General features: G+C 42.6%; 2 protein-coding genes across 5 annotated transcripts in view; both read right to left on the bottom strand.

The window, feature by feature from the left end:
- Nucleotides 1-583: 583 nt before the first annotated feature.
- LOC110975458 (uncharacterized) overlaps nucleotides 584-14,809 on the bottom strand; it is a 22,362-nt gene continuing 8,136 nt past the window's right edge. The window contains exons 2-3 of one of the 4 annotated variants that reach the window (XM_022227975.2): nucleotides 8,159-8,296; nucleotides 584-3,414 (exon numbers count right to left, since the gene is read on the bottom strand). In XM_022227975.2, the coding sequence (XP_022083667.2) occupies nucleotides 2,609-3,414; nucleotides 8,159-8,296 (944 nt within the window). In that variant the 3' untranslated portion in view covers nucleotides 584-2,608. Of the gene's footprint in view, nucleotides 3,415-5,771; nucleotides 7,900-8,158; nucleotides 8,297-8,435; nucleotides 11,625-14,809 lie in introns of those variants that run through there. The other 3 variants (XM_022227974.2, XM_022227977.2, XM_022227976.2) reach the window with 3 other exon arrangements.
- The window catches only part of LOC110975586 (uncharacterized), a 21,307-nt gene continuing 14,933 nt past the window's right edge, over nucleotides 8,436-14,809 (bottom strand). The window contains exon 3 of the transcript XR_015423453.1: nucleotides 8,436-10,312. The gene's annotated coding sequence lies outside the window, so the exon portion shown is untranslated. The remainder of the gene's footprint in view (nucleotides 10,313-14,809) is intronic.

Here is a 14,809-nt window from a genome sequence, read left to right as displayed (position 1 = left end):
GACCCAAAATAATAAAACCTTTTATCTGGCAGATGTAGGGCTAATGTGGTAAATATTATGTCGGCGCTGCTTAAAGTGTTGAACAAAAGGTGATGTTCTTTATGCCTCATAACATCTTAAGTAGGTCTGTTTAATTACAGTGTAATTTGACTATCAGAATCAAAACGCGAGCGTTTTACGTTTCTTCCACTAACGGAGTGTCGTGATTTGCCAAATGCATGCGCGCATCAAGCTGAAGGATAGTGATGGCAAGTTTGCCACCACGAAGTGTCTAAAACCGATTCCTATTGTTATTGAAGTCATTGCTCAGTAGAGGTCCCAATGATAGTTGGGTCAGTTCGCAAAGGTTTAAAATGATGAAAAGCGGGATACGTCGGGCTCATATGGTCGCAGAGTTGGTGAGGGACCATGCTGTTTGATTGGGGTACATCATGATGGCAATGTCCAGGGACACGTACGTTGTATCATATGGAGCTTGTCAACAAACATGTCTCGGGAGTCTAGTGTGACAACAATCACTCTCCAACATGCCCATTTCATGTCGACAGGCATGCTCCTGAAAATCTGCACGGACTAGCAAGGATTAGAAACCAATATTTTATTGCTTTATTATCCCTCCAAGATGAAAACAGAGTTACGGGGCAGGGATCACAATAACTGCTCAGTAAAACACTATCTATCCGCTCCAAGCGGAAAAAGAGGGCTTTTTTGTAGTAGTACTGACTCACTGACATTTGAACGCATAGACAGCCAGTCGTGCGCGCATAACCATGATTTTGGAAAGTAGCCAATGGTCAAACAATGGGCGAAACGGTAGATGGCAGCGCGTTCAGTGCGCATTACGCGCAACTCAAGCTTACATTGCGTGTAAATTTTGTTTATATGTGCTCCCAAAATACATTCACTTGTTTTGCTCTTCGATACTCTGTCTGTTCTTTTCAAATGTTGCAACCTTATTGTTTTGAATCCCTATAGGCCAGATTAAGTAAATAGAGGATTATTTTTTCAATCAAAAAATGGCTTCATGGAATTTCAGGGCTAGAAATCTTCAACTGTGCCTAAATTCACTATAATCAGGGGCTCATTTGCCCATAGTTCTGATTTAAGTCGGGTTGAGCGAAGTATTTTTGATTTTTTTTTTTTAATATGGTAGGTCTTAGATATCGCCAAAACATCATTCTAGCCTATTTAGAACTTAAAATTCAAACTTTTTTTGAAATTCACTACACCCTATTGTACAGCGATGAAACAGCAAGAATAACAACGACATCAGCAGAACAGCAAAAGCATTGCAACCACCACCCCGGCAAACAACACAATATTACAACCATTTACAACAAAAACAACGTCACGCTATCCCAATTATTGAAAGCGACTGGGCAACTTCTAAGTTGGCACTTGAATAGACTTAGCAAAATTGTCTGCTTAGAGGCCGAAATCAGACCCTGTCTCATAAACTATGCTGCAATAAGCCATTTGCGAGAATATTTGTGAATAAAATCTGGTACGCTGAGTTCTCTGATTGCGCATAAACATAACGATTTGAATTCCCCAGACTAAAGACACTTTTGTTACATGTACACCTTGCCATTTGGGGCAAGCTTTAGCATAGCAAACACCATCTCTGGAATGGACTGGTTCTTCTGTGCCCTCCTTACCCAGTAAGAAAGAGTGTATTGTTGCAAGCCGTCTCTTATATAACTAAGCAAAAGCTTACCCGGAATCATGAGGTATATCAACAGTGGTTATCAGTATGAAGATTTCAAATGGTTATGTTCACGTGAAATTAAAGAACACAGTGTACCAGATTTTATTCAAATTTAACTTGCAAAAGGCGTATTTGATCAATACACCCTTACAGCTGTAGTCGTAAAGTTTACATTCGCTTGGAGTGTAAGCGTTTAATTATCAATAGACTGTTCCAAGCAGTCGTGCATTCTTTTACCATAGCTTATGAGTCAGAATATCTACCGTGCTTAAAAGCTTTGTTTTTTTCAGATCACATGAAAAATAGAGAGTGAACTGGAAGATTGGTCACATAACAACGGATAACAAGTATTGACAGTGTTTAAAAAAATTGTAATTAAACATTGTAAGTACGACAGTAGGTAAACTTTCGACCACAACCGAAAAGATCACTCTTAAATAGATGTTTCAGTTTGGTTGCACTGGAGAAAGTATCCCAATATAAACGGCTCATTTCTCCAACCTCCCGAATCCCAGATGGTAAACGGAGGAGTAACCCCTTCCCCTTCAACGAGTACTCTCCCTCATAGGTGCCCTTTTCAACAGCTTCCCCTTTCTGTCATGGAAACCTGCAGAAGAGCAGATACTTTCCACCCCCAAAAAGTGTCCCCCAGAAAATAATACATAATAATAATAAATAATATGAATGGTGTCAAAGCGACAACTTCCCACTTTTTGATTTTGCAGAGCTCGGGTGATCGGTATATACGACCTTGTCTATCTCTCCATGGATACTTGGGTCTACTCTTTTTTTAACTGAAGTGGCCGCTCAAACAATAATAGTAAAAAAATTAAAGAGCATGGAAGACGCCTGTGGTTCAGGTTATCGGTTCCACCGACATTTCTAACCTGAGAGACAGTATCATTTGGTATTAACGATGGTTGCCCACAGTCTTTCAAAATAATGACCCTCTTCTGGGTTCGGGTGATCATTTACAAAAGAAATAGCCTTTTGGTAAAAACTCAGTGGGTGCCTGTGGAGGGTTTCTTTAGTAGCAGCAAAACAGCCGGCCAAACACCTGGGCACGGCTGGAGGGGGTGGGGTACCAAACAAGGCAGTGTAGAATTCGCCCACAGTCGTCTTTGCCCGTCGCATTCTCCCCGAGTTCAAATCCGCAAGCCACTTGCCAAAGTGGTTGATGCGACCCCACCCTCCATAGGTGCCTTGCTTTCTGCAAAAGATGTTGTTCTTGGCGTTCGTGACAAATTCCTGAGGGTCGCGAAAACACCAGGGATTTTCTGGGCCGTGCCCCTGCACGAAAACAGTTACGTCTGCGAGACTGTTATAATTTTGCAAAATGTGGTGAAGGTACGTGTGGGACTCTCGGCCGACGTTGGGCAGCCTTTCCCACTTGTACATATCAAAAGGGGGACCACTCTGTTGTCCTTTGTGGTACACGTGGCCGGCCTTGGTGGCGTAAGGTCTCAGCCAATCAAGTGGCTCGTTGTAGTGGGAGACGACAACCTCGTACTCCATCTGCTGCCCTCGGGGCTCCTTGTTTGTTTTCGTTGGCGTGACGGGGATCCGGCCGACAACCTTCTCCCCGGAGGAGCGCAATGGGGCATCGATGGAGGCGGCCCTTGCTTGGCTCGGACGCAGATTTGACTTGGACTGATCTGGCGCAGGCTGGGCTTTCTTGTCAGTCAGTTTGAATTGACGGAACGTAACTGTAAGAAAGACAGGCAAATGGTGGAAACTGTCAATATGCCTGACGGGTACGTGTGGCACCCAGAACACTGTAGGAGTTGTCGAAACTCCCCCAACTAGTAACTCCACGGAAAATTGATACTCACAACGTGTGCACCATCTCTCCTCAAGCCAAATGCGAAACCTAGTCATTACTAAGATGGTTTAGGAATGTTTCCATGCATACTCTACATATACCAATATCCATAGAGGCACACTCGACAGATAATAATAATAGGAATAATTCCTTCCATGTTTTATTCATAAGGAAACATTTTCGTTATTTTCGTTCAACCAACTATTGGACGAAATTGTCCACTTGCCTTGTCCCATTAAGTGACTTAAGAAAAACTTTCTTAAAATATGATGACTAGTGCATAAGATGTGCATAACATAGCGATGGGGAATACCGGCAGTTACTTTCCACCACAATGGTGCATCCAAAGGGGAGCCTGTAAATCATCTCTTTAAATTTGGCTCAAGTCTCTCACAACTTAAATTTGAATCAATAGTAATCTCCAGACTAAAGACACCGTTGCACAGCCTTTTGCACAGCGACAATTATTTCTGGAATGGACTGGTTCCTTTGTGCACTTCTTATCCATTGAAAACAGTGTGCGAAATTGCTGCAAATCGTCTCTTCTGTAGCTAAAGCAAAAGCTCAACCCGAATCACGTGGTATACCAACAGTGTCCTTAGTATGAAGAATTCAAATTATGTTCATGTGAATTTAAGAACTCAGTGTACCACATTAAATTCAAATTTAACCCAGAAAAGGTATGTTATCTCAGCATAAGCCGAAGCCAAGTATGAGGAACAAGTTACGACCTGCTGTCACCTCAGGCTCACGAGAAACTTTCGTATGCGCAGCGCGCACTGGCTCGGGCGAGTATGATGCATTAATTTCCATTTGTAATGTAAAAAACGATACGGTTGTCGAGAAACCATTAGGCGTATACGGTGCGAAGCGTCACGTCTGTGCACCAGAAAGTGCAGTACAAACAAACAGAGTTTATGCAAAAATTGGTTCGCGCACTGGTTCTCAGACTAATGCCTTAACACATCATTGTGCGCGTAGCGTATTCACTTTGCCATTCAAGCGTCGCCCAAAATCTATCCTTATAGGTCTACCACCGGTGATAGCATATTAAGTCCACAGCGCTGGAGGTACTTTAAAACAATGCTTCTTGTTGTTTATTATGTCCAAATTTATAAACCCAAGGTCTCATTCTGTGCATGTAGGGCCCGTTTTGCCCTCTTTTTTTTTTTTCAACTACAGTCTTTCAACGGCAGCAAGAATACACAGACAGTTAGCCGTATCTGCAATTTCCTCAACCAATGTCTAAACTCCAAATTCAAGATTCCTCTTAGAACTTCCGTAATAAACATCAAACATAAACATGTCACCTTTTAGTTATTAATTATAATAAAACCTGCATCGTCACTGCAAATTTTCAATCAATATAAGCCACAGGATGGTTTCAGTTTCAATAATCAGGTTTGTAATTCTCCCCCAAGACGCTTCAAACTCATTTGTGAGCCTCAAGAATTGTTACCATTAAACACAATGGTGCAGTTTGGAAACCTGAAAAGTACACAAATCCCCACTTGGCAAAAGACAGATTCAGCAAGCACCAACCTCTGCGCAAGTAGATAATTAGTCTGGTTCCCTTATTAAAGGTTCCCTGACGACTCTTGATAAAATCCTAGATCAGATATCACCCACGGATATAAATAGATCATGGCGCAACATGTCAACGGACACAAGGGTCGAGATCCTATTTTTAGATGTACATGCAGGCTGTTAATGTTGGCGGTCACTTCGAAAACATATAAAACTAAAAAAAAACCTTAGAAAGGGAACAACATTGTGTTGCATGTGGGCAAAAAGCAAAAGAAATGTATATGCGTACATACATGGCCATAAATATCCAAACATCGACAAATGCTATCAGAATGTCGATAGGACATGTTCGGAATATTTCGGCTATATTCGGAAAATGGAGGAATTCCTCTGGTTTGGGTATTGTGGACAGTGGGTGATACCGGATCCTTGTTTCGACGTCAGAATCATCTGGTCTGGTATCCAGACTCGCCGACAATTTACGTCCCCCTTCCCCCGGTGCCATGCATGCAGGTGCCAGCCACGCGCTATAAACGCGTGCACGCACGTTAAATATGACCCGAAAGGAGGAATGTCCGATACCAGCTTCAAGAACTGCGACTCGAAAACTTTCAGCTGTTTCCTACGTATTTGCAGTCATTCAAGGCCACGTCTTTACTCTTTCCTTGGCAATCGGAGCGGCACGTTTAGAAAAATCGATATGTCCATTAAAACTTAAAGGAAGAATACTTGTATTTCACAAACCGGCAAGAAGTGAATTAATTGTAACAATAATTATTAAACGTGATAAAAATATATCAAATAGCTTTATACCATTGATGAATGCCGTAAAATTATGCCAACTTATAAAAGTATTATAATAAATATATTGAAGTGAACGTAATAAATACATGTATCTGCCATAATTGTTAAAATAATCTCCGCCTGTACTCATCTAGGAACAGCATAAATTATTCAAAATGTATAGAAATCTACAGAGAGTTTGGTTCCAACGAGTAAGTTCACCTTTTTAATGTGATAGAATGAATGACGTAACCCCTGGCTTCAACGCATGCTTTCCAATAGGAGTCAGGTGGGAAGCGTAAACATTAACAAAGCGTGACGTTATCAAAACCAAGGACTACTGCTTCTCATATCAAGTCAAAAAGTTCAAGGAATTGCCTTTCAATGTGCATGTTACTTTTAAAACTTCGACCTTCATGTACTTAAATTTCTGCTTATCTACTACTAAGTTGACTTAGGCATTTTTTTCCAAATGAACACACCGACGCTTTAGAAATGGTACTGCACACTTTTTTTACAGGCTGACGGGTAGGTAAAAGATAAAGATAGTTAGAAAATCATTTTTCCCCAATATCATCATCCCCAAAAATACACCCTTGGTACTCCGTGTAGTTCAAATGAACAGAGAAGTGACCAGCGACAACTTCTCAATTCACAGCGTCACAAAAACAGGTTGAACTGTATTTTACCCCTTTTCTTGCCACTGAATGGAAATAAAAGCCTGCACGTTTGTTTAATACTGTTTAAATTTCCATGTGTAGGGTGAAGTCAATATTGCACTGCTTTTGAAAGAAAACTGTGACACCGGGTCAAGTTAAGTTGTGTTTTTTCCATGTTTAAATTTTATCACCATTTAATATTTGGAATAATGTTCTTGTTTTACATGATCATAGTTAGTAACAGTTTCTTGCACAAGATATGGCTCTCTATGGTGCCCGCCTTGTAAAAACAAGTTGTAATCATATGAAAGTATAAACTGGCAACTTTACTTATATCCAAATCCTCCCTTAGATATTCAATGAATCAATATATTGAAACACGTTCAAATTCTGCCAATTATTTACCCAAAAGATACCCAACTGTCGACATTTTAGAGTGTGTCAAAAGTTTTGTTTGATTTGAAAATGATGCATTAATTTAACGGCAAAAGTCTTGACGAAAACCTTTCTTTAGCTCGAAGCTTTTAATAGCAACGATCGTGGGAGGGATCACTTCACGTTGATGATGGCAGCCCAAAGTCGTTCGAAGTAGTGGGCCTCTTCCGGATTGCTGTGATTATTTACGAATGAAATGGCCCTCTGGTAAAATTTCAGCGGGTGCCGTTGAAGATTCTCCCTGGTAGCAGAGAAGCAACCGGCAAAACACCTGGGCACTGCCAGGGGAGGTTGGGAACCAAACAAGGCGGTGTAGAATTCGCTCACGGTCAAGTCAGCAGGACGCATTTCCCCAGAGCCCAAGGCCTTCAGCCACTTGCCGAAGTGGTTGATGCGATCCCAGCCGGAGAAACTGCCCTGCCTTTTGCAGAAAATATTCTTCTTGGCTTTCGAGACGAACTCCATGGGATCAGCGAAACACCAGGTTTGGTCAAGGCTGGGCCCATGGCCTTGCAGGAAAACGGTCACGTCGGCGAGACTGTAGTAATTTTCTAAGATGTGGTGAAGATAGGTATGGGCTTCCCGGCCCACGTTGGGTAACTTTTCCCACTTGTACATGTCGAAAGGTGGCCCCTTGTCCAATCCTTTATGGTACACGTGACCCGCTTGTTCAGCGTACGGTTTCAACCAATCAAGTGGCTCGTTGTAGTGAGACACCACAATCTCGTACTCTGAAGGCTGCCGGCGTGTTTTCACTGTGCTTCCTCGAGGATTGGCAGGATGGAGTTTTGATTTCCCAGAGTGAATGTATTCGGGAGAAGCGTCACCTACGTACCGATTCGCATTAGGCTCCAATTCGTCGAGATAGGTTGTGACGTCCTGTAGAAAGTGGACCGACTTCACCTTTTCAGCCTTTCTTTTGCTCTTTTTTATGGCAACATCGGACGCTCGTGAGCGCTGAGTGTCTGTTGATAACGATACGAGACAAAAGGTGGAAGGGTTCTCACGGCTTTTAACTCTCACGGCATGCTTAATGAAGTACTTCTTAAACCAATCGGAAAACCAGAACTGGTGCACGAAATTCTTATCAGTTGGAAAACGAGAAAAACTGTTTTTCCCATCCGTGTCTCTGCTTTATTTTATGCCTGCATGGAATGACAACACGTCTCTGTTTACGTAGGATTTCGTCAATTAAAAGGCTTCAAGCCACGTATCCCTTCTTACCTCTAGAGAAATTATCGTTCGGGTTCGCGGTAGGCCTCGGCAGGACGGGATTACTCCTTGAGTTTGCTCGTTGGTTGCCGGGTGAATCCTCGTTCTGCCATTTTGCATCAACATGGGGCTCTCGTGATCGGTAAGATACTGTTGAGAATGATAACAGATAATTTCGAAAGAGCTGTCATTGTTCGATTGTTTTCCCTTGTTTTGTGCACATCGAGGAGGAAGAGCCGGCTGGTGAAATTCTACTCTGGAGAGAAAGCGCCACAACAAAGAAGTAACATGTTTTACTTCCTTTTCTCAAGGAAGAGAGTTTATTAAACTTTATCCATTACAAAATATCTCTGCAGATTACTGAACATGGGACTTTTGAGCCTTTCCAAATCTGCAAAGTCACAACTTGTGACAAAATTGGTAACGAATACACTAATGAGTTCAAAATGGATGACATCTCTAAGGAATTAACACATGTAAATAAAAAATTTGTGGTCAAGTTTCTTTGTAAATACTATTAAAAAGCAAACACAGATACGTTTATTATGATCCTGATTCATGTCTTCCTCTTGTGCTTTTCGACTTCAAGGCATACGCTCAGACGTTTAGAGTAAGACTAAGCCAACGGTTGATTCACCTGCAGTGAAATATTCGCAAGGACCGAAGATCGGCTATTAGTATATACAGCATTTGCAAAGGTTTAAGACCAACTGGAATTTTATTGGTATTTCTGTCACTGGGCTTGCATTACATTGTCTCATTGAATGATTACACCACATGTTTTTACAGTGGTGCATAAAATCAGTGTAGTGCTATATACGAATTTGAAAGAATTTTTTTGGCAAAGGTAGGTCTTGAATGGCATTTTGTCTGTGAGGCAGCATGAGTAAAAAAAAAAAAAGCCAGTCTGCGTGATTAGGAATAAGGAAGGCACACTTAATATTAGACTCTTAACATATTTCAAATTACGGAGATGTAGTTGCCATGATTGATTGGTTTAAGTTTGGTTTCTCTTCAGGTTTTGCATTTTGTATTGGGTGGTCCTAAACTTTTACAAATGACTGTACAAGCGAATGCGAAAACGAAGAGAATTTGACATTAAAAAATGCAGCAAAATTTCTATCGAGGTGAAATGTGGTCAGCGTTTGCAAATTCGCTGTGACGAATATTTGATCTGAAGTCACAATTTCGCGTTCGCACCGAGTATGACCCAATCTTTAAACGCCCAGTTGATATTGTCTTTGGTAATCTTCGATGGCACTTTGTGAAATTTGCTCCAGCATGACCGTTCCGCTACGCCACAAAAACGTCAATGGCTGTTCCACGGTGCTGCTTTCTGATCACGTGCCAACAGTGCACGCGCCGAGCATTATCATGCTAAATTCCAGAAGACAAGTTGCTGGTAGCAAGTCAGTCAGAAACAGATGGCAACATGTAAATGAAAGACCGTCACCAATGTATTGCTTCAATGAATTAGAAATAAAACCCGTTGATGCATGATGAGCATCTACACAATACTTGCATTTTACCCAAAATATACACACAAACAACACTTACAAATATATACCCACACACAACAGTGGAATCGGTCCAATATCATTACCAGTACTTACACTATAGTTCCAAATTAGTTATTATAGACGGGTATGGTTTTACTATACAACGTGTTGAGGACTGGGGTGCAATTTCAGAGGGGCGGTGCTCTCAAAATCAGTTAACCAAAGTAAAGTAAAAAAGATAGAAAGTAGGAAGAGAACATTCTTCATGTTTGTTGCTGTAGGACCTTAGATACACGGACGTATATAAAAAACCTGGACTTGCAACGCCTCTGTATGAAAGAGAAGCCAACCAGCGGCCATTTTACCGAGCCGAATACAAATGCTTGTTCCCCCCCCCCATCAGGAAGAACAAAGGCAGGCATTGCCAGGACAGCTTTGTATTCAGCTCGGTAAAATGGCCGCGAATGGATTCAATGACTTTATAAGCTGATTGAGAGCATTGCGAGTCCAGATTATATTATACACGTCCGTGCCTATTTGGGTGAAAACGACGACACAAGTGTGTATTTGCCTGCTATTGGGGACCCCCTATTGTTCCTCTTTTGTTTGTACTTTAACTTTTTAGAAGACCACCCATATGTTTTGTACACAGTTGTCAATCAGGGACCTCTGTCAATCGGGGACCTTATTGTCCTCTATTGTTCAGGGTCCCCAACTGAATGCAGAAACAAACTCAAAAAGGTGAGTACACGAATATGTCGTGTTATCCTGCGTACTATACGCAAATCCGGTTTAGGCTACCTTAATAGTCATGGGTGTGCCAAAAGAGCCAATACTGCATGTCTCTGGAACTCACTATGTTCATTTTTATTTCTACATCCTCAATATACAGCAACAAATAATACGGAACAAACCGTTCCATATGTTATTTTTCCCTCTTCACTTACTTTTGTTTCATTCGGCACGGAAACAAAAGCGCCCGAGAACAGCGAATGCAATGCAACAAGAATATATACACAGTATACGAACAAACATAAAAATCTAAGGCACAAAAATGTATGTATCCTCAAACAATGAATAATGATAATTCAAGGACTTTATAGTTCCGCTCTTGAGTGCCAGATGTCACTTCGTCAGTTTTGCTTTTTTAAAGTACCACACAGCTGGTAATTAGTGCATATTTATTATGGCAGCCCAGAGCCTCTCAAAGTAGTGACCCTCTTCTGGATTGCTATGGTCATTCACAAAAGAAAGAGCTTTTTGGTAGAAGGTCTTGGGATGCCGTTGGAGATTTGCTCTGGAGGCTGAGAAGCATCCCGCATAACAGGCGGGAACTGCTCTTGGAGGTCGGGTACCAAACAAGGCGGTGTAGAATTCGCCCATTGTGGACTTGGCCCGCCGCATGCTCCCCGCCTTTAGGTCCTTCAGCCATTTGCCAAAGTGGTTTATTCGGCCCCAGTTGCCGTAGGAACCGTGCTTTTTGCAGAAGATGTTTTTCTTGGCCATGGCAACGAATTCTGCGGGATCGGCAAAGCACCAGGTAATATGCGGTTGGCTCCCATGCCCTTGTAGAAAAACGGTCACTTCAGCGAGGCTGTCGTAATTTTGCAAAATATGGTACAAATAGGTGTGGGCTTCTCGGCCCACGTTGGGTAACCTTTCCCACTTGTACATGTTGAAGGGTGGACCCTTGTCTGATCCTTTATGGTACACGTGACCTGCTTGCTCTGCGCACGGCTTCAACCAATCAAGCGGCTCGTTGTAGTGAGACACGACAACCTCGTATTCGAGAGTTGCTCGACCAGGTGGAGAGACTTGTTTCTGCGGACCAATGGAGCTTGTTTGGGAGGCGGTTTCTTTGGAGGAACCAGCTGCCGGGGGGCTTACCAGAGAAGCGTTCGCTAAATTCGGACTCCTGTCGAGGAGCTGCCGCTCTCTGGCTTTTCTGGTCTCTGCAGGTAGGGGTGGAGGGTGTGCAGCTGTAGGCACAAACACAAGCACAGAATCAAAGTGATAAAGTGCAGTCACAACACGCATTAACTGGAAATTCTGCGTCGGGAAACATATAATGAATGAATTACAGTAGGACACCTCGAGTGCGTTCGATTCTCCCTTACCCGTGCGTTTGACTCGTTTCGAAAAACAGAAGTATGCGCGCGTACAGCCTCTTTCGATCCGGCTGACCATGGCTGAACACAACAACATGGATTACATTAGCCAAAAGCACCGGCGTACAAACGACCACTTACTTTGTGGTCTTTCTTACAATGTGCACGTACTTCAAATTAGAGCCCATTCGGGTAAGTATGTGATCCGGGCAAGTTCAAGAGTGCCGTAGGCACTCCGTTTGCAAGCCCCATACGCCACACAAGGCACCGCATCTATCTCACATTTCGCATTTTATATTTGCTAACGAAGTTTGAAGCAATGTGCACAGACCCGCCAAATGGCTCTTAAAGATTCAACTGGGACACTTTAGGTATTATTGTATGTTCGCGTATAGAGTATATCCAGCGACATCAGGTTCATTGATGAAATACTTTGAATGAGCAGATTTCTTCCAGAATTCAAAAAAAAATCGCTACATTTTTAAACAGAAATGTGTAATGAAAGCAGATGGACGCATACCGATTTTCCAAATACACAAAGATTTCCTGACACACAGAGGGCGTATAGGACGATCTGTGGTGCAGTTTCCTTGACCCTGAAAATGTTCGAATGTCCCCAATTTTGGCAGCCAATAAACGCAGTACCTTCAGTGCCTGTTGGATAATCTGGTCCTACATGTGATAATTTTGAAATTACATGTATTCATAATGGCGTCAACTCGTTACCGTCGAGTTTTTGCCTTTTATTGGTAAGCAAACGATGTCACGTGGGTGTTAAAACACAATTGCTGTTGCACGAAGTAAGCGCAAGGGGAAGTAATCGAACGCACGGTTTGAGCGATGGGACTCGACATTTCACTGTACCTTTGCGTGGTGTGAATTTGGTCTTAAGCCTTAAGGCGCTAATGTTGAAGCAGAGAGCAGAATCGTTTTAGCACATGACTTTGGGCCTGAGGGCGCCTGCATATAGGCACCAGCTCTGTTCCCTTGCGCTTTTCTGTGAAAGCGCAAAATAAGGCAAAGACATAGGCCTACTCTGTGCTGTAAACTGCATGGCAATTTCTGAAATACTGCATTAACTTCCAAGAATTTTATGCTTATACATGTTTTTCGTCTATTGCAAAACATTTGGAGGAAAGCTAGCCAAATTATGCTGTGGCGTAAAATCCATTTTGCAGGGTGTTTAAAAAAAAAGGTAATCCAACTTCCAAAGGTTAATATACCTGTGTGGCATCCCATACAGCATTTTGAGGGGAATAGCAATAAAACTGAAGAGAAGGGCTTTCAAATGACACCTTTCTTGCCTAATCATGATATTGCCTAGGTGAATACCAATGGGTTGAAATCATGGCACCAAAACTGCACAGGTTCATTTATTCAGCCTCGTCGCATTTCACTTGACCAACTGCCACACCTTGATTGTGATAATGTCTTGCCTGTTATGCAATGGGTTTATTCAAAAGGCCTGGCATGTCCAATCTGGCCATCAAACAAGCTTGTTACCACGAAGGTGCAGCTAACCACTGAATAGGGAATTTTTGAGGTAAAGACATTTCAAGAAACTAAAAGTTTGCAAGCCACACCGAATGCTTTTGAGAAGCATTCAGAGACAGAAACCCACCAGCAAAGAAAACAATCCAGGCCAATGTTAAAATGTGTGAAATACATGGAACCAGCTTAAACAGGAACTGAATTCACTCCGGACGGCGGAGGACAAGAAGATCTGTAGTAAGCATCGATGCAGCGAGACGGCAGCTGGTTGACCATCCATGAGAGACAAGTGCAAGACGGAATGGCGTTGGTCGAACCAAGCCTCTTTCAAACCGAATTACTAGTCTGGACCTGCATTGCCATCCATTTTCATCCACATTCGACATGAGCTTCTGCCTGTTGATTTGGCAAGAAGACAACAGTTCTGTGAGTGGCTCCTGGAGCGCTGTTGCAGAGATCCCAGATTCCTACGCAATTTCGAGATTGGTGATTAAGCTGGTTTCGCAATGAATAGGGATGTCAACACCCACAATGTCGTCCACTAGTACGCCCCAGCTAAGCAACTGCCAGAATTCAACTTCGAGCAGAGAATGAGCACGGAAAAAGTGACAGTCTGGATTGGAATATGCGGCAGTAGAGTACTCATTGGAGCTTCCTTCTTCGAAGCAAAATTTGTGAATGGTCACAGGTGCTTCTGCGTATGATCCAGTAGGAGGTTGTTCCCCTGATGGAGATGCATTTTCAGTGCTAGCGAAATGGACTGTCCCGCTATGTTTGGTGGGCCCAAGATGAGGCCCCGGCCCATTGTCTCATTGCTGTCCCAAAACGTCTCAGAGAACTTTCTAATCAGCGTGTGGTTGCTGTGAACCTTCCCATTGAAGGCCCCCGGTCACCTGACTTCGCACCTTGCGACTTCTTCTTGTAGGGCTACCTGAAGAATCGAGTTACACCACGCCACCACATTAAACATGCAGGATTTAAGAGACTGGATTCGGAGGGAGGTGGATATTCTGAGAGCAAATGCGGATACTGTCAGAGTATCAATTGGAGACATGCGACGGTCGATGTGGACTTTGTTTAGAGAGAGGCAGCCCTTCCATATTATTCGGCGGCGGAAGGTGTTGGCCAGTGAGAGGATTTGGAAATCGGCTGCTAGATGTCTGGAATGTTGAATTCTGTTGATGAATGTGTGCTAACTTAATAAATAATCTTTCATTGAATGGGAATTTGTGTTGATTTTGTTTTACATGAAAGTGAACCAACCACATTTTTGCACCCTAAATTCTGGGTGATGGTGATCAATCATGCATGGCCCTGGACAAGAAACCTTCGGGTCATTTTAACGCTCTTAGTCTCTACTTTAATGTGATACCTTGACCCTTGCTGAAAGGTATGTAGTATGGTCATGTTAACTCCTTAAAGTTGGATTACCTTTTCAGAAACACCCTGTAAAGTCCCTTGCGGGCGTTTTACACGCACCTGCGAAGTGATTTATGGTACACACCTGCTAAACATTGTTTCAAAGATGGCTCGAGAACTGCAGTTATAGTGAAAGTTGAGTTGGG

Source organism: Acanthaster planci, linkage group LG20 (assembly GCF_054643075.1).
Source record: "Acanthaster planci isolate LZ-2023a linkage group LG20, COTS_SCS, whole genome shotgun sequence".
NCBI lineage: Eukaryota > Metazoa > Echinodermata > Asteroidea > Valvatida > Acanthasteridae > Acanthaster > Acanthaster planci.
Note: the sequence above shows the minus strand (reverse complement) of the source record. Positions and strands in the feature narration are given on the sequence as shown.